Here is a 26,279-nt window from a genome sequence, read left to right on the forward strand (position 1 = left end):
TTCCACACAAAGTTCAAACTAAAAGATATTATTACATGCAACACACACATAAGAAAATATTGCAAGTTATTATTCCTTCCTAAAGTCTAGGAAATGATGATTTTAAATTTGCAAAGCCTTCTTTTGCCAAATTCCTCGCACGTTCAGCTTCTCTTATGTTGACCTCCAATGAAGCAAGTGCAGAAAGTAATTCTTTACTTTGTTGGGCCAACTCTGAGCATTCCGCTTTCAACTTCATCTTTTGAACATCGCGTGTGTTCGCCACCGACTTCAAACCCTCTATTTGATTCTCAAGATCTGCCAACTTTTTTCTAAGTTCATCAGTTTGTAAAGAGAGCTCATGTATCTGAGCATTGGTTGTTGAAGTTTCCCTATCAATGTCAGTTTGTGCACTCTTTGCACTCCTAAGCTTGTTCATGAGATCGGTTTTCGAATCAAGAACTTGGTTGTACTTCTTGAGTAATTGTTGAGAAGTGGTGTGTTTGATAATGTTGTCATTGAAGAAGTTCTGAACTTTCTCAACAAAGTCCTTCTCGTCCGAAGTTAACATCCCTTGGTGCTGATTCAATTGATGCAAAAGAGAAATCAATTTCGATTTAGACTCTTGATTAGACACAAGATGGTCAAGGTCTGATGATGAGTCCATCAAAGTCTTCAATTCTTGAAGTAAAACTCGAACAGAGGAAATCGAGACTTGTCCTGTAAGAAGATTCTCAAGTGCAACAAGTGCGAGAAGTGGGTCTTCTTCCATCAGATTGTTAATATCTTCCATAGCTACAAGAGTTAATTTATTTTCACTTGTATTCAGCATTATCAATGTAAGAAACTAAACACAAGGTGGGAGGAGAAACCTTCAAATTTAAAGAAGAAAAATAAAACTCACCAATAGTCAATGTAGTTCCTTCTTCAACACTTATCTCGATATCCTGCTTAAATTTAAGGATGTTTAAGATTGTATTATAATTCAATTCAATTCCTACATTGAAAAAAAATCAAAAAATAATACAAGCGAAATAGGGGAAATGCCTTTTGTTTAAGAGCAATATCTAAATGTATAGGTGGCTCATTCTTTGTTCTTGAACTGGTGAACAAAGTTCCTGCCGCTGTTTTTTCTGGCGTAGAACCCTCCAACTAATTTCATAGCATGAAAATGTAAATTAGTTGCAGCATATTTTTAAGTATAAGTTATTTATTTTAATATTTTATTTTTAGATTTATATGCACAATGAGGTGGTACTGTATTACATTATTTTCTAGAGAATGTTTGGCTGTAATATCGATTTCTGCATCTGACTGTTGTGTCTTCATTTGTTGATCCATTGATTGTTCATTCATTAATACCTGTAATAAGAACAATCACATTAGTGGTATGAAGCTATTAATTACACCCATTACTAACTAAAAGAATTTGACATGGTCTGCAAATTACTTTTGAGTCTGTTGGTAATATTGCTACTGGTGGTATCTCTAAATCAGGAACCTTTTCGACAAATTCATGCTTTGCCTCTGCTTCTTGTTTCATTTTTATCTACAAAATATCATGTGTTTGATTCATCGTCATGGTTATTGTATATTTGTGTTCATGTGTTATTAGCTAGAATAAATAAAGTTAAAAATTCAATTCAATTTCTGCAATGAAAAAAGTTAAAAAACAATAGAAGCAAAGTAGGGGAATGCCTTTTGTTTAGGAGCAATATCTATTTGTATAGTTGGCTCATTCTTTTTTCCTGAAATGGCAGGCAAAGTTCCTGCTGCTGTTTCTCCGGACGTTGAACCCTCCAACTAATTGCATATCACATAAATGTAAATCAGTTGCAGCATATTTTTAAGTACAGTAGTAGCCTAAGTAAAATTTATTGTCTTTAATATTTCTTTTTAGCTTTATATGCACAACGAGGTGGTACTATATTACATTATTTTCATGAGAAGGTTTGACATTAGTATCGATTTCTGCAACTGGCTGTTTTGGATTCATCAACTCCTGTAACAAGAACAAACACATTAGTAGTAATATGAAACAAATAACGTGTTTGATTCATTGACATAGAGATTATATTCAGGTGTGGTTAGCTTTAATAAATAGATTGATATTGACCTGTGTAGAAGTCAACTCGTGCCTTGATGTTGATTCAGACTCTTCTTTAGAAGGCTCTGCTGAAAGTATAAGATTGAATAAATATTTAAGCTTACTTTCATGAAAACATCGTCATTTAGAAAACCTAAACAACATGTGTACATTAAAAATCCAAAAATTATTCACCTTTATTATTAGTCTGAGTTTTTTCTTGAGAGCCACCATGATCAACATCTTCAATGGCATTTTCATTTCCAGATGTTGATGATTGAATCACAGTGCCATTTAGATTTCCGCCACTTGTATCTTCGGCTTTAAAATGTTCTTCTAATTCTTTCTTCACACTCCGCATATATCTTCCCAATTCATAATCTAAATAGCAAAAAGTTATAAATTAACATTTAACAACACCCATTAGGTAGTAACAAAACATAATTTTTATAGTGAATGTTATCAAACAAATAAAAAGAACATTAGTAATACATATATAGTTCCTCTCATATTTCCTTCAATAACAGCATGACATGCATTATTAATTTATACCTAATTCATGTTCATAAAAAGTCCCCATCAGAGTTGATAAAACGTCAGTTGATGTTGAAGTTGAATTCAAAGAGAGCTTTTGACAATTGTGTACAAGACGATGTTTTACAGTTTGAAATTGGATTCCCTGAAAAAAGCTTGGTAGTTCGACAAATACTACAATACGTAGGTTTGGAATCCCAACTTTTTGATCATTTTCTTCACTTCCTCCAAATATTTTCTGTAGCTTACATGCTTCTTGTATTACGAGAAACAGTAGCTCAGGTAGCTCTGTACAAATGGAGGCTGGAAATACATAGTTCAACTTGTTACACTTCCTGACAACAAGTGTTTTCAGTTTTGGAAAACATGTCCTAATTGGAAACATATGATCATTTGATATTTCTTTATTCTCCACATGATCTTCTTCAATGATATATTGCAACTCATCACATTCATCTATCATTAGATGAAGCAACTGTGGTAGACATTTTAAAACACATGTTGAGAATATCATTTCCAATTTTTCACATTGGACAATTTTTATCTTCAATAAGTTTTGGAGGGAAAAACAATTTTTGGGACCCACAAAAAGGTATGTCATCTGAGCCAAATTATCCAAGTCAATCTCTTTCAATCCTAAGTTCCTTTGTTGTCCATTTATTTCATCGAGATAAAAGAAGCATTGAAATTTAGAGTTTTTTGCCGTGAGTTGTTGCAAAGCAAGATGAGGTTCCAAGTCATATCCACTCAAATCCTACAATATATGAGAATTAGGAAATTATATCAAAGCATAAATAAATTTTATATATAATTCTTTATTCTAATGATATTCTTAAGATTGATTAATGATTTGACAAGCAATAAAATATATGGATGGAAAGAGGGGTACCTACCTTAATGGTTGTACTGTCCTGAGATTTTGACATTGAATAAACAAAATCACCAATAATAGATTCAACCTTGGGGCATCCATAGAGTCTAATTACCGCCAAGTGTGACAATATTGTGTGATAGTTTTTGGTACCCATGCCAATTAAACTTGGAAGATTGTTAAGATAGAGAGATCTCAAAGCTGGAAGATGAAGGTAGTTATGAAGATCACTAGCATTAATGTTTCCAAATATGTATTCCAATTTCTTACAGTTATTAACACAGAGCTCTTCTAATTTTGGGAAGACAATATTGACCCCAGTACTACTGCCATCTCCATTATCTACTACTATGTGCTCCATTTCATCACAACTATATATAGTCAAGCTCTCCAACAACAACATTTTTGATGCAACAGACAACGTAAACACTGATTTTATCCTTGGAATATTCCCCAGTGCTATCTCTTTAATATTGCACATGACATGTGATAGCCTTAAAAGACAATACGATTCCTGTAGTGTAATCCAAATATAATAAAGGAGTTAATTTAAATCAAACCAAACAATCCCTTTACGTGGGTGCATGGATTATTGACTTTTATTCGATATTTAAGTTTGTCATTATATTATGATACAAAATTTATTTAAAATAAAATATTTAAAACTTTGTTTTACAATATTGTTAAAATATAAGTGAAACTATTGTGCTATTTTTTGTAAAACTTATTAAATGGATAAATTTGATTATAATTATCAATAATAAAGTTATCCAAATTTTTATGTATCTGTCACAAATAATAGTCCCGTGTATATTTTTTAATAAAAAAAATTAGAAATTTGATTAGGAATATTTAGGATAATTTAGTAAATTTGTTAGTAATTAACTTTATTGTATTATTATTATTATTAATAGTTAATAGTAGTATTTTTTTTATATGAAAAATATTGTTTATGACTTTAAGTTTCTATTTCTATATTCATGATTTTATTTTATGAATATTCATCTTATTTTTTTACTGACTATTTAATTCTATTTTTTATTTTAATAGATTATTGAATTTAACGTATTAATTTGTTTTGTTGCTATTTTTATGAGTTTAGATTGTTCTATTTTGTTTCAATCTATAATCTGTTTTGTTTCTATTTTTAAGCATATTATTTTATTTTATTTTTTTATATTTATCTTATATTCTTTCTATATATATATATTTTATTATTTTTTTTAGTGAAATTACAATGAAAGATATAAAACTTGCAACGTGGTTAAAAGTAATAACGATAAATTAGTAACTTTGGTGGTAATCGATATATATATATATATATATATATATATATATATATATATATATATAGGCCAGGATCAAATGACACAAACTAGTTTGACACTAAATATTACACCTCTCAATAACGTTTTAAACGATATATATACTTCAGGAGTCAACAGATCCCTCCTCATATATATATATAAGAAAGTAAACTACAGATGAAATTCTCAAACTATTCTAAGCTATTCATTTTCTTTTATTGACACTTCATTAAATTAGGAGCTATTTAACTATATTTGTCTTTTCAATCTAATCATGTTAAGAAGTCCCACATCGGTTGAGAGATGACCTGACTAAATGTTTATAAACCAGGGGCAATCCTCACCTTACAAGCCGGTTTTGTAAGGATGAGTTAGGTCCAATACTCATTTCTAAGATGGTATCAGAGCCTCTCCAAGATTCGTTGGGCCACCCGATATCGGGTCACCTACCATTTATATCCGCGTACCAAGCCAATAGCGCTGGACGCGAGGGGGTGTGTTAAGAAGTCCCACATCGGTTGAGAGATGACTTGACTAAATGTTTATAAACCAGGGGCAATCCTCACCTTACAAGCCGGTTTTGTAAGGATGAGTTAGGTCCAATACTCATTTCTAAGAAATCATTATTAATTTTTATTTTTTCACACTAAATTATAATAAAATAATATTATTATAATTATTATCACATTACTTTTATATTTTTATTTATATAAGACTTATATTTTTACTCATATATTTACATGGTTGTCTATTTTTTGATAATTTCTACTGACCTATATTTATATTCATGTATTAATACGTGCGAGGATCTAATTTTTTTTGTGATTTCTATGAAACCTATATTTTTTCTCATATATTAATAAGGTTGTCTATTTTTTTATGATTTCTACGATACTTATATTTATACTCATATATTAATACTATGACATAATTTTTTTGGTGATTTCTACGAGAGACCTATACTATACTAGTAAGGTTGACTATTAAGATTCAACCATTACGATTCAAATTAATTTTTTCCTTCTCTAAAATTCCATCTTTCCATAACCAAAATCAACCGAACAAGATTCAAATTAATGTTTTTCTTCGCTCACTCTCCCTCTCAATCTCATATACTCTTCTCTTTGTTGTTTTTATTCATCTTTGATATAAGAGAGAAAAGTTATATTTTATAAAGCTTATACGTTATGTTCTACTTGATATTCTATTGTCTTTAGATCTACATATTTGAAACAAAGTAACTGTATCTCACCCTCTTTGTTTTTTAATTTAGTTCTTCTATCTTTTGTTGCATTGTGTACGAGGTATTAAACTATTTGAAAATTATGAATTTTTGGATAATGGAGGAGTTTTAGATGTAAACAAAGTTTCAATCTAACCCGTAATAACCGACTCATTCAACCCGCCACCTGTAAGCGACACCCGAACAAACCGAAGATATAAACAGTCGGAATTGAGTCCAAATTAAATGGTTGCAGTTTTTACCAATTTGGTAATTTTTGGCCCGAACTTGACCAAAACCGACCGATGCTCAGGCCTAAAAACAATTAATCCAACTATTTCTAAGAGACGAAGGTACCGGGTCAAGAGATTTAAAAGCAAGGACTACTAGAGATGGGTCACTTTCCAACCAAAAATTCGTCCAATTGTTATCAGCAGCTATCTCAATAGCTCTCATAGCACCACATAATTCAGTCATGAAAGTTGAGCTTAAACCAAGATTTTCAGCAAAAGCACACATAGTATCTATCTTTTATAAAATCTATGAGAACGTATTATTTATACTCATATAAATACAAGTGTCTATTTTTTTTATAATTTCTACGCATATCTATATTACTCCTCATATATTAATACGCATGCCTACTTTTTTATAATTTTTACTGGGACTTATATTTCTACTTATATATTAACGCACGTGTTTATTTTCTTTTATAATTTTTATGGAGCCCTAAATTTCTACTCATATATTTTGCATACATATTATTTTATAATTTCACTACAGACTTGTATTTTTACTCAAAAATTACCTATTTTTTCATAATCCCAAATATTTTTTGTCACAATTTTTGTCATGCTTTTAAATCAACTCATGTATAACATTTGAAATTTTGAATTTTTTTCCGCGATAATATTTAGTATATTATAGAAATCTCTCTAGCAAAAGGTTAACTTAGTTTGAAAATGATGAATTAAATATGAATTTTGATATATGTTTTTAAATAACTACTATACATAGGAAACAAGTTATGGTTGATAAAAAATTTCAATTAACTATTGTACACGATGACTAAATTGTTGCTGATGAAAATTTTAAATTAACTATTAAACACAGGTAATAATTTGTTGCTAATGAAAAAGTTATTTTAATTATTATAAGCGAGGAACAAGTTGTTGCAGTTGAAAATATTATACATAAGGAATATATTATTAACTATTATATACGGGGAACAAATTTTTGCTGATCAAAAATTTAAATAACTACCCATTGGGAATAAGATTTTGCTGATGAACAATTTAAGGGCCCGATTGGTTCGAGGTAGATGGAGGTGAGAGTGGTAATCTTGACAAAAAAAAATTTATTTTTATTAATTTTTTTTTTAAAAAAAAACAGTTTTTATTCTTGAAAAAAAAAATTCAAAACAAAAAATCTCAATTATTAGAGAGATTTGATTGGTTTAAAAAACGTTTTAAATTGGCAAAAAAAATATTTAAAATTCATATAACATTTTAAAAAAATTTGTTTTTAAATTTTGTTTGTTTCTTTCAAGAATAAAAAACTTTTTTTTTTAAAAAAATGATTTAGTAAAAAGAAATCTTTTTTGTCAAGATTACCCCCCCTCCCCTTCCCTCCCCTCTCCTCCATCTACCTCGAACCAATCGAGCCCTAAATAACTAATATATCAATTCTTTAAATATAAACAAAAATATTTTTAATCAAATTTATCAATTTTAATATTTAATACTCCCTCCGTTTCAAATTACTTGTCGTTTTAGAAAAAAAATTGTTTCAAATTACTTGTCGTTTTAATAATTTAAGATTATATTTTGTCTATTATACCTCATGTAAATTCCAAATATTTAGAAGTAGCTGTTGAAATCGTAAAAGATTTAATATATATTTAGAAAACTAAAGTATTTATTTTTTAAATTGTTTTTGGGACATAATATATTAAATTTTTTGTACATAATATATTAAATTTTTTGGAAAGAGAAAGTGTGTGCAAAAAAAAAATTATCAATGAATTAAAATAAGGATATAATAGGAAAATAAAGTGCAAAACTACACTTTCTTAGTTATTTGTTTTTTTTTTCTTTCTAAAATGACAAGTAATTTAAAACGGAGGGAGTAATATTTTTAACCGACTAATTTCGCACTATACAATATTCGTCCTATGATAAAAAAATCGCAACAATGTCACGACCCGTGCTCAATACTAGTAAAACATTAACAAGAAAAAGTATCAAAAGTTTTAGTCAAAAAAGAAAAAATATCAAAAGTTAACATTAAAAATATATGAGAGAATGTTACCAATGAGATTGAGCAATGTTGCGGTTGATCCTCATATACCGATGGGATTGGAATCTTAGTACTTGTGCTGCTACTGCTATCCCTCAATTTATTATTATATCCATAACAACACACATGACTCCATGGGAACTTATTGGATTTGATAGGCTCCACCTCCAATTGTGTTTGTGGCTTTGAAATGGAATGAGATGACCCTTCAAATAAATCATTTGATTCTGGAAATATGCCGATGAAATTTGGCACATCACCTAGCCCCAATTGTTTCAGCTTTGGAAACAATATGTTGCAACTCTTGTCATCTGATTTCCTTTCATTAGTAACTATGTTTTTCAATTGCTCACAATTTCTTATTACCAACCTTTCTAGCTGCAGCAGACTTTGAGAAGTTGACAAATCAAAAACAGAAACCAATGTTGAGCATGATTTTAGTGTCAGCTCCTTTAAATTGTTCAAAAAGTCAGAGGAGATGGGACCATTGCATAATTCTTTCAAATTATTCATTTTGATGAGCTTTAGTACATCCAATTTGGAAAACACATTTGGTACTGGAGAACCAATATGTTTAGTGTCTATGAGGCACTCTAGTTGTGAAAAATCTTTCAAACGAAGCTCAATTAGATCATTCATACCTTGATGTATAGGAACAATTTCCGGCATGAGATTTCTCCACCCCTTCTTAGTTCCTTCCAATCTAAGAATCTCTGCTGTTGGAATCACATGCTTAACTGTAGCTTCTGACAAATATTTATCTTGAAGAGACACACATTTTGATAGTGAAAAATCGTACATTTTACGAAAATTCTCAATGAGTTGATACCTTTCCAATGCAGGTAAGGTTATTTCTTGACAAGAATCATTAAAACTAACTCTGAAGTACAATTCCTCAAGTGATGGGCATCTTTGGATAACTTCAAATGGATTCTTATCTATAATTTCACACATTTCCAAGTTCAACAATCGAAGTTTCTTCAATTTAGCAATTTCTTGTGGAAGTTCTTCAATTGTACATTGATTCAAATCAAGTGTCTCAAGACTTTGCAGGCTTCCCAAAACAGATATGTCACCCAAATTGACACTTTCAATTAATAGAGAATGAATATTCGTCAATGACCGAATTGATTGTGGTAATGATATAGTACTTTGTTTACCTGCTCTTAAATTCAAAACTAGAAGCCCTGCAATACTTTTAAAGAATGAATCAACAAAGCAACCATTGTCCACAATGAAAATCAGAATCTTAAGTTTAGAACCATCAAACCCAGAGGAACACAAATCCATTGGATTTCCCTCAAATAACAAATATTTGTTAGAAAAATCTACTGCTAGTATCTCTTTATTTGCAATCCATTGGGCTACTTCACGAATCAAGTCATGCATTTTTACATCTCTTTTATTTGTACTCAACAGTAGACATGAATCAAGGAGATTATCTTTTGCTACAACTACAAGAGTTCGAGCATGGTTGTATTTTTTATAATCTTCCCCAAAGAGCCCGATTCCTATGCCAAGTCTGGTTAGAATTTCAGTAGAGATTTCTTCATCTTCTTGGAATATAGAACATAAGAGGAACAATTCCTTGGCTTTTTTATCCTTCAAATTATCATAGCTAAACTTCAAACATTTATAAATGTCAACCTTAGTGTCATCAACACCGGCCATGGGCATAGGATTTTGTAAGGAGTTTAAGGCAGCATCCCAATTTTCTTGACGTTTTTCTCCCTTCAAACTTCTGGCGATAAGAGCAATTGCAATTGGTAATCCTTTGCATTCAAGTGCAATTTTGGATCCCTGGTCAAGAATATTTTTGGAGGAAATATTACTTAGCTCAGCATGCCTTTTGAACATTTCCCATGCCTCTTCTTCAGATAAGAGGTCTAGTTGAATTGTTTTTGCACATGACATTTGTTTGCATACCTTCAAATATCGTGTGGTTACAAGAACTTTGCATCCTTTGTGATTATCACTATTTGGAATCCCTATGTCTTCAAAATTGAGATCATCCCAAACATCATCCAATATCACAAGAATTTTCTCACCTTTGGTGAGTCTGTCCCATAGCTGTGTAGGCCGGGTTGACTCATTGGTGGCCCTCCATTCCAATTCCAAGTGTCCAGCAATATCATCTTGAATCTTTTTTATATTAGGAGTATTGGACACTGTAGTAAAGCTGACACGATTAAATTGCATTGAAGTCTTAAGTTGTTTGCCCACTTCTTTTGCCATGGTAGTTTTTCCTGTGCCCCCCATCCCATGCAATCCAATTGTATAGTAACTGTCATCTTTTAGTGCATTCAAAAGCTCATTGTATTTCGACTCCCTAGTTTTAAAAGAAATGTAAGATTGAGAAGAATAACGCTCAACATCTGGAAGACTACGGGTGACTTCAACATTTTCAAGTTTCTCTCCCTTTACCATCAATTTTTTAATTTCCTCCGTTTTGTTTGCCAACTCCTCTCCCCTTTTATATAGCCATATGCAATCAGGGCAAAATCCAAAAAAACATCTTTGTTTTAACTTAGTGTCCTCTTGAATGAGCTTATTAGCTTGCTTTTCCCAAAATTGAGCATTAGATTGAATATCTTTACCTTTTTCCTTTGCCTTTGTAAAACGCTGTGTCATAGTTTCCCATTCTGCTTCCAATTTTTCCTTCTCTAATTCAAATTCGTTGGCAATGCACTTGTAGCAAAATAGATAACGTGATTTTCCTATTACACCGTTTATCAATTTCTCTACAAATGTCTTCCCCAAATCTGTCGAGATACCCTCCATCTAAATCAAGTTCCATAGATCAAAGTTAGACATAAAAAACTTACCATGTATTTGTTTATTTTTTTTTCTAATTAAGTTGAATGAGAAACAAATATAAAATTAAAGGTATATGTAGATGATCAAAATTATTTTCAGGTTGTTGTTATAGAAATGAGCCACAAAATCGTATCGTTGGGGCATACAACTAATGCATGGAAAAATTGTTAGTTACTAATGAATACGTAAAATTTAGTTTTTTTTTATATCTTCTATATTAAAATGAGAATAATTATAATATACTATAATTATAAAAAGTTATATATAGACCAAACATTTGTCTCTAAAAAAATCACTTAAATATATATATTTCATAATATTTTTAAAATATTTTTGAGAAAAAAAACAATTATAATACACCAATTATAATTTTTATAAACTTAAATGTTTTCACGTTTTTTTGTAAATGAGTTACTAAAGATTGTGATATAGCTTACGATTCATAAATGATAAAATTATTTTTCACTAATCAATTAGTTATAGTTAAATTTCTTTAAATCTTCTAAGTAAAAATGAGAATAAATATAGTATTCTAAGGAGGGTGTATTGGATTGTGATTTTATGAGATAATTTGGCAAAAAAAAGTCTTGATGATTTTATGAGATTTTGTTGGACTATATTGATTTTGTGAGATTTTAAAGACTTTTTTACAAAGACTTTTTTACAATCAAGATTTTTAACACATGATTTGAATGGATTTTGAGAGATTTTTTCAAAAGACTTTTTTACAATCAAAATTTCATAACACTTTATATATTAGGAAAATTTTAAAAGAATCAATAAATTTTAATAAAAGAAATAATATTTTTTTGGGAATCCAAAGATTTTGAAAAAAACCTGACATTTTTTTTACGTATATGTTTCTTTTTTTTTTGTACATTTTTACGTATATGTTTCTAATCACCAATAAAAACGTTATCACCACCACCACCATTGATGGAAAATAGAAGCAGATGAATGGGTGACGAAAAAAATTGTTTGCCGTTGTAATTAATCAAAACTTTGTAAAAAAATGTAGAATTTGTTAAAATATTTTTTTGCAAAAAAATATATTTGATAGGTAAAGAAGAAGAAGAAGAAAACCGGTATAATGATGATGAAAGTAAAAAGTCTTGAAGAGTTTGAAAAATTCTCAAGGCTTTTGGGGAGATTGTTGAAAAAGTGAACAAAGAAAAGAAGAAAAAACCGGGTGCAGTGATGATGAACTGTGAAAGTAATAAAGAAGAAGAAGAAATTTTATACAGATGAAAGTAAAAAGTCTTGGAGAGTTCAAAAAAGTCTCAAGGCTTTTGATGAGATTGTTGAAAAGTCTGTCAAGTGTATTTTCAACTAAAAAGTCTTTCAAAATCCATTCCAAACAAGAATCCATCAAAATCGGTAGACTTTTGAATACCAATGGACATTTTAAAAGTAGGAACAAATCTCAATTGAATACCAACGGATTTTGTTGCCCTGAAAAAAAATCTTATTTGTCTTGATTGAATACCACAAGATTTATTTAACTTTTTTAAAAGTCTTGATCGAATACCTCAAGATTTTTTTGTCATAAAAAAGTCTTTTAAAATCCCATGAAATCCCAATCTAATACACCCCCTTAATTATATTATAAAATTTACTATAAAAGTGAAACACATGATAAATGTGATTAAAACTTTAGTTAAATTTAGTATTTTTTTAATATCGTCACCGTATACATGGGCGGATCTATTGGTTTGACTGGTAATGGTTTGACTGGTAATCCAACCTCTGAAGCACTTCAGAGTCTGAAGCAACATAGCCTCTGAACCTCACAACCTCTGAAGCTGATATAAGTTCTGAAGCCCTGTTTTGGTTTTGATACGCGTTTCTGTTTTACTTAGCTTTTTAGCAATGTTTTAAGAACCGGACCGGACCGGCCGGTTCAACCGGGAACCGGACACAGCAGCGGTCCGGGCTAGTGTTGAGAACCGGTAGTCTGCAGAACCGGAAAAAAACCGCTTGAAACCGGTACGAACCGTCCGGAACCGTTCGAACCGGTGAACCAGGGGCGGTTTGAAAAAACCGGCCGGTTCGGAATCTTTTGAAAATTTTTTAAAAAAAAAAAAAAAAATTCAATTTTTTTTTTCGTTTTCTTTAATTAATATTTTTCTGAAGGAAACAAAGGAGTAGTAAGGAATTAATCCATAGCCTATATTGGAAAACCTATATTAAATACAATTTAATGCCTAGCTTATAATTTGAGTTTATTGGAAAACCTATTAAATACAATTGATACAATTTAATATAATTGATATACTTTTCTGATATGCATTGACCAGCATTGTTTACATGTCTACCTTATTGATATGCATTAATATGCATTCATTGATATCTTGATATTTGCCTTAATTGTATAATATATTCTTAATTCTTAACAAACAATTTTAAGTTTATATGATTATGTAAAGTTTATATGATTTTGTCCAATTTAAAGTTTAACAATTTCTATGAATTATGAATTTCGAATTTATGTATAATTATTTGGTATAAATTATGCATTTTGGATTTATGATTTCTTTATTTTAAGTTTCTAAATTTTCTATTTTGTTAATGTTACTTTATTAATTTGTTTATTAGTTGTGAAATAAGAAAGTTATATGAACGGTTCAATATAAACGGTTTAATAACGATTGAACCGGTCCGACCGGTTGACCCTTGAACCAGTAGCCACACCGGTTCGACCTCCGATCCGGTTCTTAAAACATTGCTTTTTAGAGTTAGTTAGTTAGTTTTGTACAATAGTAATTCAGTTACTTTTTGTTTGTCCTGGGTAGTTATGCAGTTACTTGCATTTGAAGTAACCACCTATTGTATATAAACAATTAAGGCCCTTTGTGGAAGAATAAGATTTTTACTTTTCCTTTATTCAATTTCTGCTTATTCTAAATTCATTCTTCATTCATCTTTCATCCTTCAGTGCTCTTTGTTTTGGGTTAATCCCCAACAAAGTGGTATCTAGAGCTTTCACGATCCAAGGGATCTTGATTCGGATCTTTCACCAAGAAAGAGCATCAAAGGTTGCAGTGATTCAATCATGGCTGGGAAGAGTAATTTCCATGCGAATTTGCCAATTCTTGATGGAAAGAACTGGGATACATGGGTCAAACAGATGAATGTGATATTCATTGTTCAAGAAGTGGATGAACAAGTGAAGACAGTTCTTGATCCATTACCAGCAAATGCAACAGCAGAACAGAGAGCAACGTTCAGAGAAGCACTGAAGAAAGATAGCAAAGCTCTATTTCTCATTCATCAATGTGTTGATGCCAAGGTATTTGAGAAGATTGCAGATTTCACAACGTCCAAAGAGGCTTGGGACACTTTGCAGAAGAGCTATGGTGGTGATGCAAAGGTCAAGAAAGTGAAATTGCAAGCCTTGAAGAGACAATATGAGCTGCTGGAGATGAAGAATGATGAGACAATTGCAGATTACTTCACAAGAGTGGTGACTCTCACCAATCAGATGAAGAATTGTGGAAGTAATCTTGCTGAACAGGAAACAGTGGAAAAGGTACTTAGAACTTTAACTTCAAAATTTGAGCACATTGTGGTGACAATTGAAGAAACAAAAGACTTAAGTGAAATCAAGATTGAAGACTTACAGAGTACACTTGAGGCTCATGAGATGAAGCATGGTGGAAGAAACCATGGCAAAGAAGATGAGCAAGCTTTGTTTCTAAAGTTCAAAAAGTACCAAGATGACAAAAAGAAATGGCAGAAAAAGAAAGAGTTCAAGAAAGGGAAAGAAAGTGTTGAAGACAAGCCTGAATCCTCAAAAGAAGGAGGAGGGAAAAAGAAGAATTATCAAAAGAAGGATAAGAGCACCATTCAGTGTTACAATTGTGACAAATATGGTCACTATGCTAAAGAATGTAAGGCTCCTAAGAAGAACCAAAGTCAAAACAGTGGAGAAGAAGCAAATGTGGCACAGGATGATTCAACATCAGAAAATGATGTGAATTTCATGGTGACAATTACTGATGAAGCAGCAGATTCCATGGTTTGGTACTTTGATACAGGGTGCTCAAATCATATGACAGGGAATAGAAGCATCTTAACTGATTTTGACAAGTGTTTCAACACAAAGATCAGGCTAGCAGATAGCAATTCCATTGCAGCTGAAGGCATTGGAAATGTAGTGATACAGAGAAATAATGGAAGGAAAGCAGTGATTGAGAAAGTTCTATATGTGCTTGGTATGAAATGTAACTTGATGAATGTAGGTCAGTTACTTGAGAAAGGGTTCAGGGTAGTGCTAGAAGATGAAGCACTGAAACTCTTTGATTCAAAGAACAGATTAATTCTGAAAACAGCACAAAGCAAGAATAGAACCTTCAAGAGTCAAATCAAAGCAATTGAAGCTGAATGCTTAGTTACAACTGTTGAAAGTAAAGACAGTGACTTATGGCACAAGAGGTATGGTCATTTGAATTTCTAAAGCTTGTCTATGCTTAATTCAAAGAACATGGTGTTAGGACTGCCTAGTGTTATACCTCCAGTCGATACATGCACTGTATGTTTGTTAGGAAAACATCCTAGATCATCTTTTAAAAGTAACTTGCCTATGAGATCTAGTGAAGTGCTAAATGTTGTGCATTCTGATATTTGTGGACCAATTGATGTGTTATCAACTGGTGGAAACAAATATTTTATCACATTTGTTGATGAGTATTCAAGGATGATATGGCTATATCATATAAAGGCTAAAAGTGATGCATTTGAAGTGTTTAAGAAATTTAAAACACTGGTTGAAAAACAAAGTGATAAGTCAATAAAAGTGTTGAGAACTGATGGTGGAGGAGAATATACATCAAAGGAGTTTGAGAATTATTGCAAAGAGCAAGGCATAATTCATGAAATTACAGCACCATACACTCCTCAACACAATGGTCTTGCTGAGAGAAGGAATAGAACTATCCTGGATATGGCTAGAAGCATGGTAAAGCAGAAGGGTTTGCCACATAGATTTTGGGGTGAGGCAGTTTCTACTGCAGTATATATCCTAAACAGATGTCCTACCAAATGCTTAGACAAAGTGCCAGAAGCTATATGGAGTGGTTCAATTCCATCTGTGAAACACTTGAAGGTGTTTGGTTCCTTGAGTTACAAGCATGTGCCAGATGCAAAGAGAAAGAAGCTAGATGACAAAAGTGAACATGTGATATTTGTTGGATATCATAGAACTGGTGCATATAGACTGTATAATCCCACATCAGACAAGATAGAGATCAGCAGAGATGTGAAAGTACTTGAGAATGAAAGCTGGGATTGGAAACAGAAATCTGTATCTAAGAAAACTTGTGAAGTAGACTTGGATGATGGATTGAGCAACATAGATGAACCAGTTACTTTTGTTAATCCAAATCAAGGTACTAATCATGAAGAAGATATGCACACCTCAAGTGATGATGATGATAGAGTTCATCTGACATCAAGACCTCACAGAGTTACTCAGATTCCAAGAAGGTTAGCAGATTGTGAAATGGTTCCAGATAATGCTGTAGACAATGAGGGTGACATTGTGCATTATGCTATGCTTGCAGACACTGAACCTTTAGATGTCAAGAGTGCACTAAAGAGTAAAGTGTGGTTAGAAGCAATGATTGATGAGCTGAAGTCAATTGAAAAGAATAAGACATGGGACCTGTGCAAGCTACCTTCAGAGAAAAGAGCAATTGATGTGAAGTGGGTGTACAAAGTGAAGCAAAATCTTGAGGGCCAAGTAGTCAAGTACAAGGCAAGACTTGTGGCCAAAGGTTTTCTGCAAAAGCAAGGCCTAGACTATGATGAAGTATTCTCTCCTATTGCAAGGCATGAAACTATAAGGCTGGTTATTGCACTAGCTTGTAGCAGAAGATGGCCTTTATTCCATTTAGATGTAAAGTCAGCATTCTTAAATGGACCACTGGAAGAAGATGTATATGTCAAGCAACCACCTGGTTTTGAATTGAAAGGTAAAGAAGATAAAGTGCGGAAACTGAACAAAGCCTTGTATGGTTTGAAACAAGCTCCAAGAGCTTGGAACAAGAGAATTGACCAATTCTTTGTTGTACAAGGATTTGTGAAATGTAGTATGGAATATGGTGTGTATGTTAAACACAGTGAGAACAAGCATATGTTAATCATATGTTTGTATGTTGATGACTTGTTAGTGACTGGTAGCTCACTAGCAGAGATTGAAGATTTCAAATCACAGATGAAGAGTGAATTTGAAATGACCGACTTGGGAAAGCTCACCTATTTCTTAGGAATGGAGCTGTTATATACTGCAAAGGGGGTGATACTGCATCAAGCAAAATATGCCACTGAGATTTTGAGAAAGTTTGAAATGCTTGATTGCAATTCATCAGTCACACCTGCAGACACAAGACTTAAGCTGGAAATAGATGAAAATAGTGATACTATGGACTCTACTATATTCAGACAATTGATTGGTTCACTAAGGTACTTGTGTCAAACTAGACCTAATATTAGCTATGCAGTTGGCTATGTAAGCAGGTTTATGAGCAAACCACTGAAGCCTCATCTACTGGCTGCCAAGAGGATACTCAGATACATCAATGGCACAATACACTATGGTGTGTTATTTCCATATTCAAAAGATAGTGTGAAACTTGAATTATATGGATTCTCTGATGCTGATTGGTGTGGAGACAAAGTAGACAGGAGGAGTACTAGTGGTTATTTGTTTAAATTCCAAAATGCACCAGTCTCATGGTGTTCTAAGAAGCAGTCAGTGATTGCTCTCTCTAGCTGTGAAGCAGAATACGTTGCAGGATCTTTGGCTGCTTGTCAAGCTAATTGGCTACAATCACTTCTTAATGAAATGAAGATCATTGACAACATCACGGTAATGCTGAAGATTGACAACAAATCAGCAATTAACTTGGCTAAAAATCCTGTTAGTCATGGTAAAAGTAAACACATTGAGACAAGATTTCACTTCCTTAGGGACCAAGTCAACAAAGGAAAGTTAAGCTTGGAGTATTGTTCCACTGACAATCAACAAGCTGATATAATGACTAAGGCTGTGAAGAGAGATCAGTTCCTCAAGCTCAGGAGGGAAATAGGGATTGTATGCTTCGATAGCTTGTCTTAAGGAGGAGTATTGGTTTGACTGGTAATGGTTTGACTGGTAATCCAAGCTCTGAAGCACTTCAGAGTCTGAAGCAACATAGCCTCTGAACCTCACAACCTCTGAAGCTGATATAAGTTCTGAAGCTTTGTTTTGGTTCTGATACGCGTTTCTGTTTTACTTAGCTTTTTAGAGTTAGTTAGTTAGTTTTGTACGGTAGTAATTCAGTTACTTTTTGTTTGTCCTAGGTAGTTATGCAGTTACTTACATTTGAAGTAACCACCTATTGTATATAAACAATTAAGGCCCTTTGTGGAAGAATAAGATTTTTACTTTTCCTTTATTCAATTTCTGCTTATTCTAAATTCATTCTTCATTCATCTTTCATCCTTCAGTGCTCTTTGTTTTGGGTTAATCCCCAACAGGATCGACATACAGTTGAGGGTGTGCAGCTGCACACCCTGAACTTTTAAAATTTGTACCTATAATCTTGTATTTTTGTTGTTTGCACACCCTGAAATTTTCTTTTTGCACCCATGATTCACTATTGCTATCACAAAGGAATAACAATTGCAGAAAAAGAAGTAAAGTAACGTATAACAGTAGATGGAAAAAGAAGAAGAATGGAAGAAGTCACTGGAAAAGAAGAAGAGTGGAAGAAGACGAGAAATAAAATGTGACGGCTCCTTTCTTTGAAAAGATACAATTAGGGTTTTGTGTGTGTGTCATGGGCTTGGGCCACTAAATGATCCGTAAACTAAATATGACTTTGTGTTAAGAGGTGGTCACAAAGAGAGTTTAATCGCGGTAAATGACTTTGGACAATTTGGAGCAAAAAGATAATTAATTAAAACTCTGGAAAAGTTATACCACTACATGCTATTCATGATAAATATTATATATATTGGTTTTTTTTTCTCTACGAAGATTATCTTGTTATATTTTTTTTTATAAAAAAATTATCTCTTTTTATTTAAATTTAAATAATTTTATTTAATCTCAATTTCCTAATTCTAATATATATTGTGTGTTATAAAAAATATTGATGAAATAAAAAATTTGTTCTTGCAATCATAATTCAGTTGGTATGAACATTGTAATATAAGGGCCGAAATTTGAATTTGAAATTCTTCACGTATTTAGCTTAAGGTACTAAAAAATTTGACAAAGAAAAAAAATTCACCGGTAAAGTCTGCACCTCCTGATACAGGGTCCTGGATCCGCCACTGACCGTATAAATGAGAATAAATATACTAAACAAAACTACAAATGAGAACTTTGCATTCTTTAACGTTATTTTTTTTTTTGGAAATGGATCGCTAAAGAAGTTTTTTTTTTTTTGAGTTACGCTAAAGAAGTTGTTGGCATATACGAGTTGAGATCCTCTTCATTTTCTATAATTTCCATTTCTTCTATTATCAAAGTTTTTAAATGTTTTTGGGTGTATAAAAAATATTTGGACTAACTTAATATCATATTTTTGCATTTATATTCCCAAAACTATATAATAATGGAGGAAATGGAAATAATGAGAAATGAAGAGGATCCTAACTCCTGAAATGTACAATTTATACACGATATAAATATTTGTCATTAACCAATAAATAAAATTTTGCATTTTTTATTTAATAGTGTCGATATAAAAATGAGAATAATTATAATACACTAATTATAATTTTATTTTTCCGAATTTTTTTTTATACTTTAATTTTTTAATGTTGCTTTTTTAAAAATGATTACTAAAGAAATCATTGATGCATACAATTTAAACACTATTTAGAGGCTGTTTGTTACAATTTAAAAAAAAATCAGAATCTAAAAATAATCAGAAAACAATTAAAAAAGAGAAGCTGCTAAGAGTAGCTAAAAATTGAGGTTATTTAATAATTAAAAAAAAACATTTTTACATTTTTTTTATAAGCAACGTTTTTACATGTTGTATCCAAACAAATTAAAAATTATATTATTAAAAAAAGTGATTTTTATTACAATAAACAAACACAAAGTAAATTTTACTTTTCTTCTATTATTAATATATTAAAATCGATTATCACCAAAGTTACTAATTTATCCTAATTACTTTTAACCGCGTTGCAAGTTTTATATCATTCATTGTAATTTCACTAAAAAATATTAAAAAAATATAGAAATAATATAAGATAAATACATAAAAAAAAAGAAGATGATATGCTTAAAAATAGAAACAAAACATATATTATAGATTGAAACAAAACAAAACGAATATATTCTCATAAAAATAGCAACAAAACAGATTAATACGATCAACTCAATAATTTATTAAAAGAAGACAAAAAAAAGTCAATAAAAAAATGATAGGAAAAATAAGATTAATATGCATAAAATTAAGAATATATAAATAGAAATAGAAACATAAACAATATTTTTCATTAAAAAAATACACTATTAACTATTAATAATAATATAATACTTAATAAAATAAAGTTAATCACTATCAAATTTACTAAATTATCCTAAATATTCCTAATCAAATTTCTAATTTTTTATTAAAAAATATACACGGGACTATTATTTGTGACAAATACATAAAAAAATTTGTGACAGATACATAAAAAATTGGATAATTTATCATCGATAATTATAATCAAATTTATTCATTTAATAAGTTTTACAAAAAAATAGCACAATAGTTTCACTTATATTTTCACAATATTATATAACAAATTATTAAATATTTTATTCTAAATAAATTTTCTACCTTAATATAAATGACAAACTTAAATATCGAATAAAAGTCAATGACACGTGCGAATGTACGGGTCTTTAAACTAGTTTCTATAAAATCTCTAAAAAATAATCTCTAAATTGTACCGGTCATATTTGTCTTTTAACTACATGTTGAGAGTAGGATTTTGTTGTAATTATTGTTGTCAAAATCGCATTTTAACTCGTAAAATAAAAAAATGTTAAATCGGATGTAAAATCGTTTTTGGTAAACTCGAAGAAAAAATGAGTTTAGATCACATGACACGTACTTTCCCTCCTTTCAATTTTTTTAAATTATTTTCTTCCTTCAAACTCAAGGAAACAAATTTGTGAGCCAAAAAAGTCATCTCCCTCTCATTTTGTTTAAGTGGGACAAAAATGAAGTTAAAGAAGAGGGGTTTAGTTTTCAATTTTTTTCCTCATTTCTTTTATTAATATTATTATAGAGTGAGTTTATGTGATTAATTATATATTCAAAAGAAATTGCGAAAGTGTCATAAAATCATTTTCTGTATATGAGTAGACTTGTAATGAAATGATCCTTAGTTGTTTTGAAAAGATTTTTGAAAATTCCTATTTAGGTACTCTCCAAACTGAAACAAGCTTTTTCTTCATTTCCGAAACGACGAAAAGGGATATATGGTTTGAGTCGTGTTAATTTTATAGCTGATTAGTGTCGCTTTATAGACTGTATAATTTGTCTATCGACTGAAACAAATGGTAAGACAAAACTAGCAACCAGATAATATTATGTCTCCAAATCAGTTGCTAAGTTGATCGCTAAAAGTAGATAAAATTAATTTAATAAAATGGTCACAAAATAAATCGCCAAACTCCGTCTCTATACATTCATGTGATTAGAGATGTTTTGGAAATCAAAGTTTAAGAGGATGCCCTATGTTTATTAATTCTCAGAAGCTTAAGGCTCTAAATATTTGTGTAATTACTTGTAGAGCTTCATTATTATATCTTTTATGTGGTCATGAAATGGTAAGACTTTGTTATGAAAGAAATAACTAAGGAGAATGAGAATGATGACTCAGCAAAGTTGGTTACAAGTTGTGGAGAGGGAATGAGAAAAGGGAACAGAGAAGCGACTAATCGCTAATTGCGTAACAATCAAACTTGCTACTAATGCAGATTGCTTCCATCTCCTTCATGAAGCTCTTGAGGCACTCATTCAAAAGCAAACCATGCCAACTCAACAGAGTCTTCCCATGGTGCAATGAACTTGATCGAACAACCATTTTAGATATGATCTGTTAAGCTCGATTTTTCCCGATTCGACGAGGCAATGTATTGCACTGGATTTTTAAGGGGGAACAATTTTTCGAGTATCATAACACACCATATTCCGAGGTTAGTGATTTTGACGGTACATTTGGATCGCGACCTTGTTCTGTGGCTTCAAATGAATCAACGATCACACCCATTTCGTTCATGGCATGAATTTATGAGGTCATTAGAAATGGATTTTGGCTAGTCAGCTTTCGATTGCCACAGAGCAGCTCTATTTAAGCTGAATCAATCCGGATATATTGGCGAATATTGTAAGAGTTTAACAAACTAGGAAACAGGGTGTACAGTGTAAGTTCAGAAGTGCCCTCAGACAGTTTATTTAGTTGAGCTCACCAATGGATATGAATAAAATTTTCCAAAGTGCATTGAGAAAATTTATTCTAGTATTTTTCGATGATATCTTCAAATATAGCTCTTCATGGTCATTCCTTCTGCAATACTTTGAATGGGTTTTACAAGTATCACAACAATATGAACTATTTGCAAAACTGTAAAAATGCTCCTTTGGAGAGAAAGAAGTGGACTAACTAGGTCATGTGGTATCTAGAAAAGGAGTTTCCAAGGATGCTAATAAGATCAAGGATGTGTTAGCATGACCTCCTCCAACAAATTTGAAGCAAGTTAGAGGCTTTTTGGGATTAACAGGATATCATAAGAGATGAAAGTGATAGAGCAGCTCAAGCGTCATCTGATGAGGGCACAACAAGTGATGAAAAACCAAGCTGATAACAAACGAAAAGATGGAATTTTCAACGTAGGAGACATAGTTTTGGTCAAGCTGCAACCTTATTGGCAACATTCTGTTGACTTAAGGAAGAATAAGAAATTATCAACGAGGCAGTTTGGACCATTAACAGTCATTGAAAAGATAGGAAATCTGGCCTATAAGCTAAAGTTACTTGCAACTACCAAGATACATCCAGTATTTCACATATCTCAGTTGAAGGAATTTAAGAGCAGTAACGAAGAGCCTTATTTTCGTTTACCTCTCACAACATCTGAGACAGGTCCAATGTTGTAGCCTACTGCTGTGTTAGATGCTCGAATACAACTTCAAGGCAATCAACATATTCCACAAGTGTTGATACAATGCTAGTGCGAAGACTTCAGGGAAATTTGTGACAACTATCCAGCTTTCAACCTTTGAGGACAAGGTTGAGTTTAAAGAGGGGGGTATTTTTATGAAAGAAATGACTAAGGAGAATGATGACTCTGCAAAGTTGGCTACAAGTAGTGGAGAGTGAATGAGAAAAGAGAGCAGAGCACGTGTAACAAACGTTAGGCTCAAGGACTATAAAATAGGCATGTGATGAGTGTGATTGTTAGGCAATTTGTGATTATTGGTCTCTCTAAAATTCTGTTATTCCCTCTGTACTTCCTTTCTGCACTGAAATAGATCCATCTTTTCAAAAGAGGATCCGTCTTCATTAATAACATTATCTTTGTGAGTATACTGTTAACAGACTCTCCTATGAGTATTTCCTAGTGGACATCAAACTTTGTTATTTACTTAAATTGGTATCAATCCAGTGTTATTTTCCACTTTTAAACAAATATTTGAGAAAGTTCAAACATTGCATTCCATCCAATATCTAAGTTTGAGATCCATTAAGCAGATTTCTAAATATCCAATTTATCTTTGATAATGATAAACCAAGTTAATCATGTAGAAAAGTGAAGTGCAGATCGAAAATGGAAATCATATGCAAATAGAAAATCTGAGAAAGTAACAAAATGATAAAGTACTCATTTACCTCAACCAATGTTTGTCTTTTGACCAGTATAGAGTTCCTTTCTCCCCAGCAGCTAACATCTACTCATCTATAGAATATGAAGTAATATAAACTATCATTCATGTTCTGAACAAACAATAGAAGCAATTCATTTATAGATTCAAATTATGCTTTAAATTTATCAACATTCTACATACTCTAAGGAGTATAGCTAGCTATTCATTTAAAGCTTAATTATTGGTCACAAATTTATCATCCATTAATTTCACACTTTTGGTCTTTCTTTTACAATCATTCTTAAACGACATAAATTCTATCTGATAATTTATCTAAGTGACAACAATCATTCAAGATAAATAAACGATATATATAGTTTTGCTATATTGTCTATGTAACTATATGAATCATAATTACAGATAGCTTCACTCATTTTGATTGTTGTGACTACATAGATTATACTCAAAATAAGTACTAAATTTACTTTTCTTTCTAAGGTGACATTGATTAGATATAGGTTATGAGGAATAACATCTTTATTTTAAAAAGGGAACCATATGATTGTTTGTTACTTTATTTCAGCACATGCTCAAATAGTATGAACAATGAAGGTGTAGTGTTCACTGCAATTCAAGTTCTGCAGCATAAGGTGTACTCCTCCTACTGTGCCAATGATTTAAAGCTTCAATTGGAATAGGTCAATGTAATGATGATGAGATATGAAGAAAACATGACATGGAGAAACTATGAAGGGAGTACTTTGTTCGGGTTTCAAGTGTGAGTTGTTAAGTCTCACATTGAGTATATGAAGCTAAGATTTTGGGTTGAGATGTGGCGTCTATCTCTTGTGATCTTGGAGCATTTGACTTGACGCTCCCCTAGACGTCCCAACAAGGGGTATCAAATTCAGATCAACAAGAGAGATGACCCGATGCTCCACCGGACTCTCCCCAACATGCTTACTATAACTAATAACCCTTTGTAGGCTCTATTTAAAGAAATAGTCTCGCCTGGCCTGAGCCTATGCAGTTTACTACCGAAAAGGTTAATAAATTTATAATTTAATCAAAGTACAAATTAGTTTTTTTTTATCAAGTAGCCTAATGGCTAGAAAATCTACCCTTAAGGCGGATAAGTAGAATAACCGGTGTACAAAAGTACAAATTTTAATATATAAAAATAATAATAGCAGTAAAAATATTATTAATATTTACTTAAATAGGTTGACCTAGTAATATAAAAGGGTTTTTTAATAGTGTGCAGCCTGACCTTTTTACTTACATAGGCCGATAAAAAAGCTCTGGCATGGTCAATTTAAAGAAATAGTCTGGCCTGAGCCTATGTAGGCTAGGCTATAGGCCCCTGTAGGCCGGTCTGGCCCATTCCCACCCCTAGTTGAGATGTGGTATCTCTCTTGTGGTTTTGGAGCATTTAGCTTGACGCTTCCCCAGATTTCCCAACAAGAGAGGTGACCTGACGCTCCACCGGGACTCTCCCCAACATGCTTATTATAACTAACAACCGTTTGTAACTAAATAGCTTATTTCTAACTAATAGATAATAATTGATTATTACTAGTTTCAGTTAAATTGAGTATGTCAAAATAAACATGAAGGTGTATTGATAAATAAATAAAAAGAAGTGGAAAAGCTGTAGCTTACAAACAACATGAGTAGAAGCTTCTTCGATTATTATTTGCAGTATGAATGAACAATGAATCTTCTTGCTTCCTTTTTAAATTTGTGGAATAAATTTTGTAGTAGCAAATGTATTTGAAGTTCTGTTGCGTTGTTGTGTAGAGATTATATATATAATAACAGCTTTGAAGGAATGGAAATAGAATCAGTAAAGGAAGTAATCGAAGGAAGGCACAAAGCAAAGCACACATTCATTGATTGATTGAGTGAGTGAATCGTATGATGATACCAAACTAAGCAACCAAGCAAAGCACAAACAAAATGGAATTTACCAAGAAAAGAATTGTACCATTATACCTCAAAAAAAATTGTACCATTATCCTCAATTAATAAAAGGAATTTTTTTACTAAACTTATTTTATCCTCTATTAATAAACTATTTTTATAAAAAATATTATTTTTAAAACAATTTTTTTAATTCTATAGACTTTTTTTAAAATTTCAGATAAGCAACCGGTAGTAAAAAAATAAATAATGGGGGGCAAATGTTAAATGGGGTAAAGTTGGGGGAAAATTGTGGGGTTAAAGTTGTGAAACTTAAATAGTTAAAATTAAGAAATTGAAACTTGAATGGCCATAATCAGATAATGGTGATATTTGA

The 26,279-nt window shown here is 31.6% G+C and overlaps 2 protein-coding genes across 4 annotated transcripts; one reads left to right on the forward strand and one right to left on the reverse strand.

Annotated features, from left to right (window-relative positions):
- On the reverse strand, window positions 1–26,004 carry LOC123916725. 3 transcript variants are annotated; one of them, XM_045968243.1, is made up of 15 exons: window positions 25,643–25,917; window positions 24,006–24,072; window positions 8,438–11,078; window positions 8,310–8,356; window positions 3,493–3,984; window positions 2,618–3,353; window positions 2,261–2,446; window positions 2,096–2,154; window positions 1,913–1,981; window positions 1,678–1,782; window positions 1,430–1,528; window positions 1,246–1,341; window positions 1,027–1,131; window positions 884–926; window positions 1–774 (listed from the first exon to the last, which is right to left on the reverse strand). In XM_045968243.1, the coding sequence occupies exons 3-15, from the start codon at window positions 11,076–11,078 to the stop codon at window positions 80–82; spliced, it is 5,373 nt and encodes a 1,790-aa protein (XP_045824199.1). In that variant the 5' UTR covers window positions 24,006–24,072; window positions 25,643–25,917; the 3' UTR covers window positions 1–79. The 3 variants fall into 3 exon arrangements, with proteins under 3 accessions (XP_045824199.1, XP_045824197.1, XP_045824198.1); XM_045968241.1 differs by having other exon boundaries at window positions 8,310–11,078; window positions 25,643–26,004; XM_045968242.1 differs by having other exon boundaries at window positions 2,096–2,151; window positions 8,310–11,078.
- Window positions 22,910–23,495, forward strand: LOC123915103. The gene is made up of 2 exons (XM_045966253.1): window positions 22,910–23,258; window positions 23,362–23,495. Exons 1-2 carry the CDS (start codon window positions 22,910–22,912, stop codon window positions 23,493–23,495), a joined length of 483 nt encoding a protein of 160 aa, XP_045822209.1.
- Window positions 26,005–26,279: the final 275 nt, after the last annotated feature.

Source organism: Trifolium pratense, linkage group LG3, assembly GCF_020283565.1.
Source record: "Trifolium pratense cultivar HEN17-A07 linkage group LG3, ARS_RC_1.1, whole genome shotgun sequence".
Taxonomy (NCBI): Eukaryota; Viridiplantae; Streptophyta; class Magnoliopsida; order Fabales; family Fabaceae; genus Trifolium; species Trifolium pratense.

What these genes read in the sequence shown, in the direction of transcription:
- LOC123916725 (XM_045968241.1), bottom strand. Translation starts at nt 11,078, where the DNA reads ATGGAGGGTATCTCGACAGATTTGGGGAAGACATTTGTAGAGAAATTG. An exon ending in ACGAGTTGACTTCTACACAG is followed by an intron (nt 1,982 to 2,095) that starts GTCAATATCAAT and finishes TTCTTGTTACAG; the next exon opens with GAGTTGATGAATCCAAAACA. An exon ending in ATATTGCTCTTAAACAAAAG is followed by an intron (nt 927 to 1,026) that starts GCATTTCCCCTA and finishes AAATTTAAGCAG; the next exon opens with GATATCGAGATAAGTGTTGA.
- LOC123915103 (XM_045966253.1), top strand. Translation starts at nt 22,910, where the DNA reads ATGAAAGTGATAGAGCAGCTCAAGCGTCATCTGATGAGGGCACAACAA. An exon ending in TCTCACAACATCTGAGACAG is followed by an intron (nt 23,259 to 23,361) that starts GTCCAATGTTGT and finishes CGAAGACTTCAG; the next exon opens with GGAAATTTGTGACAACTATC.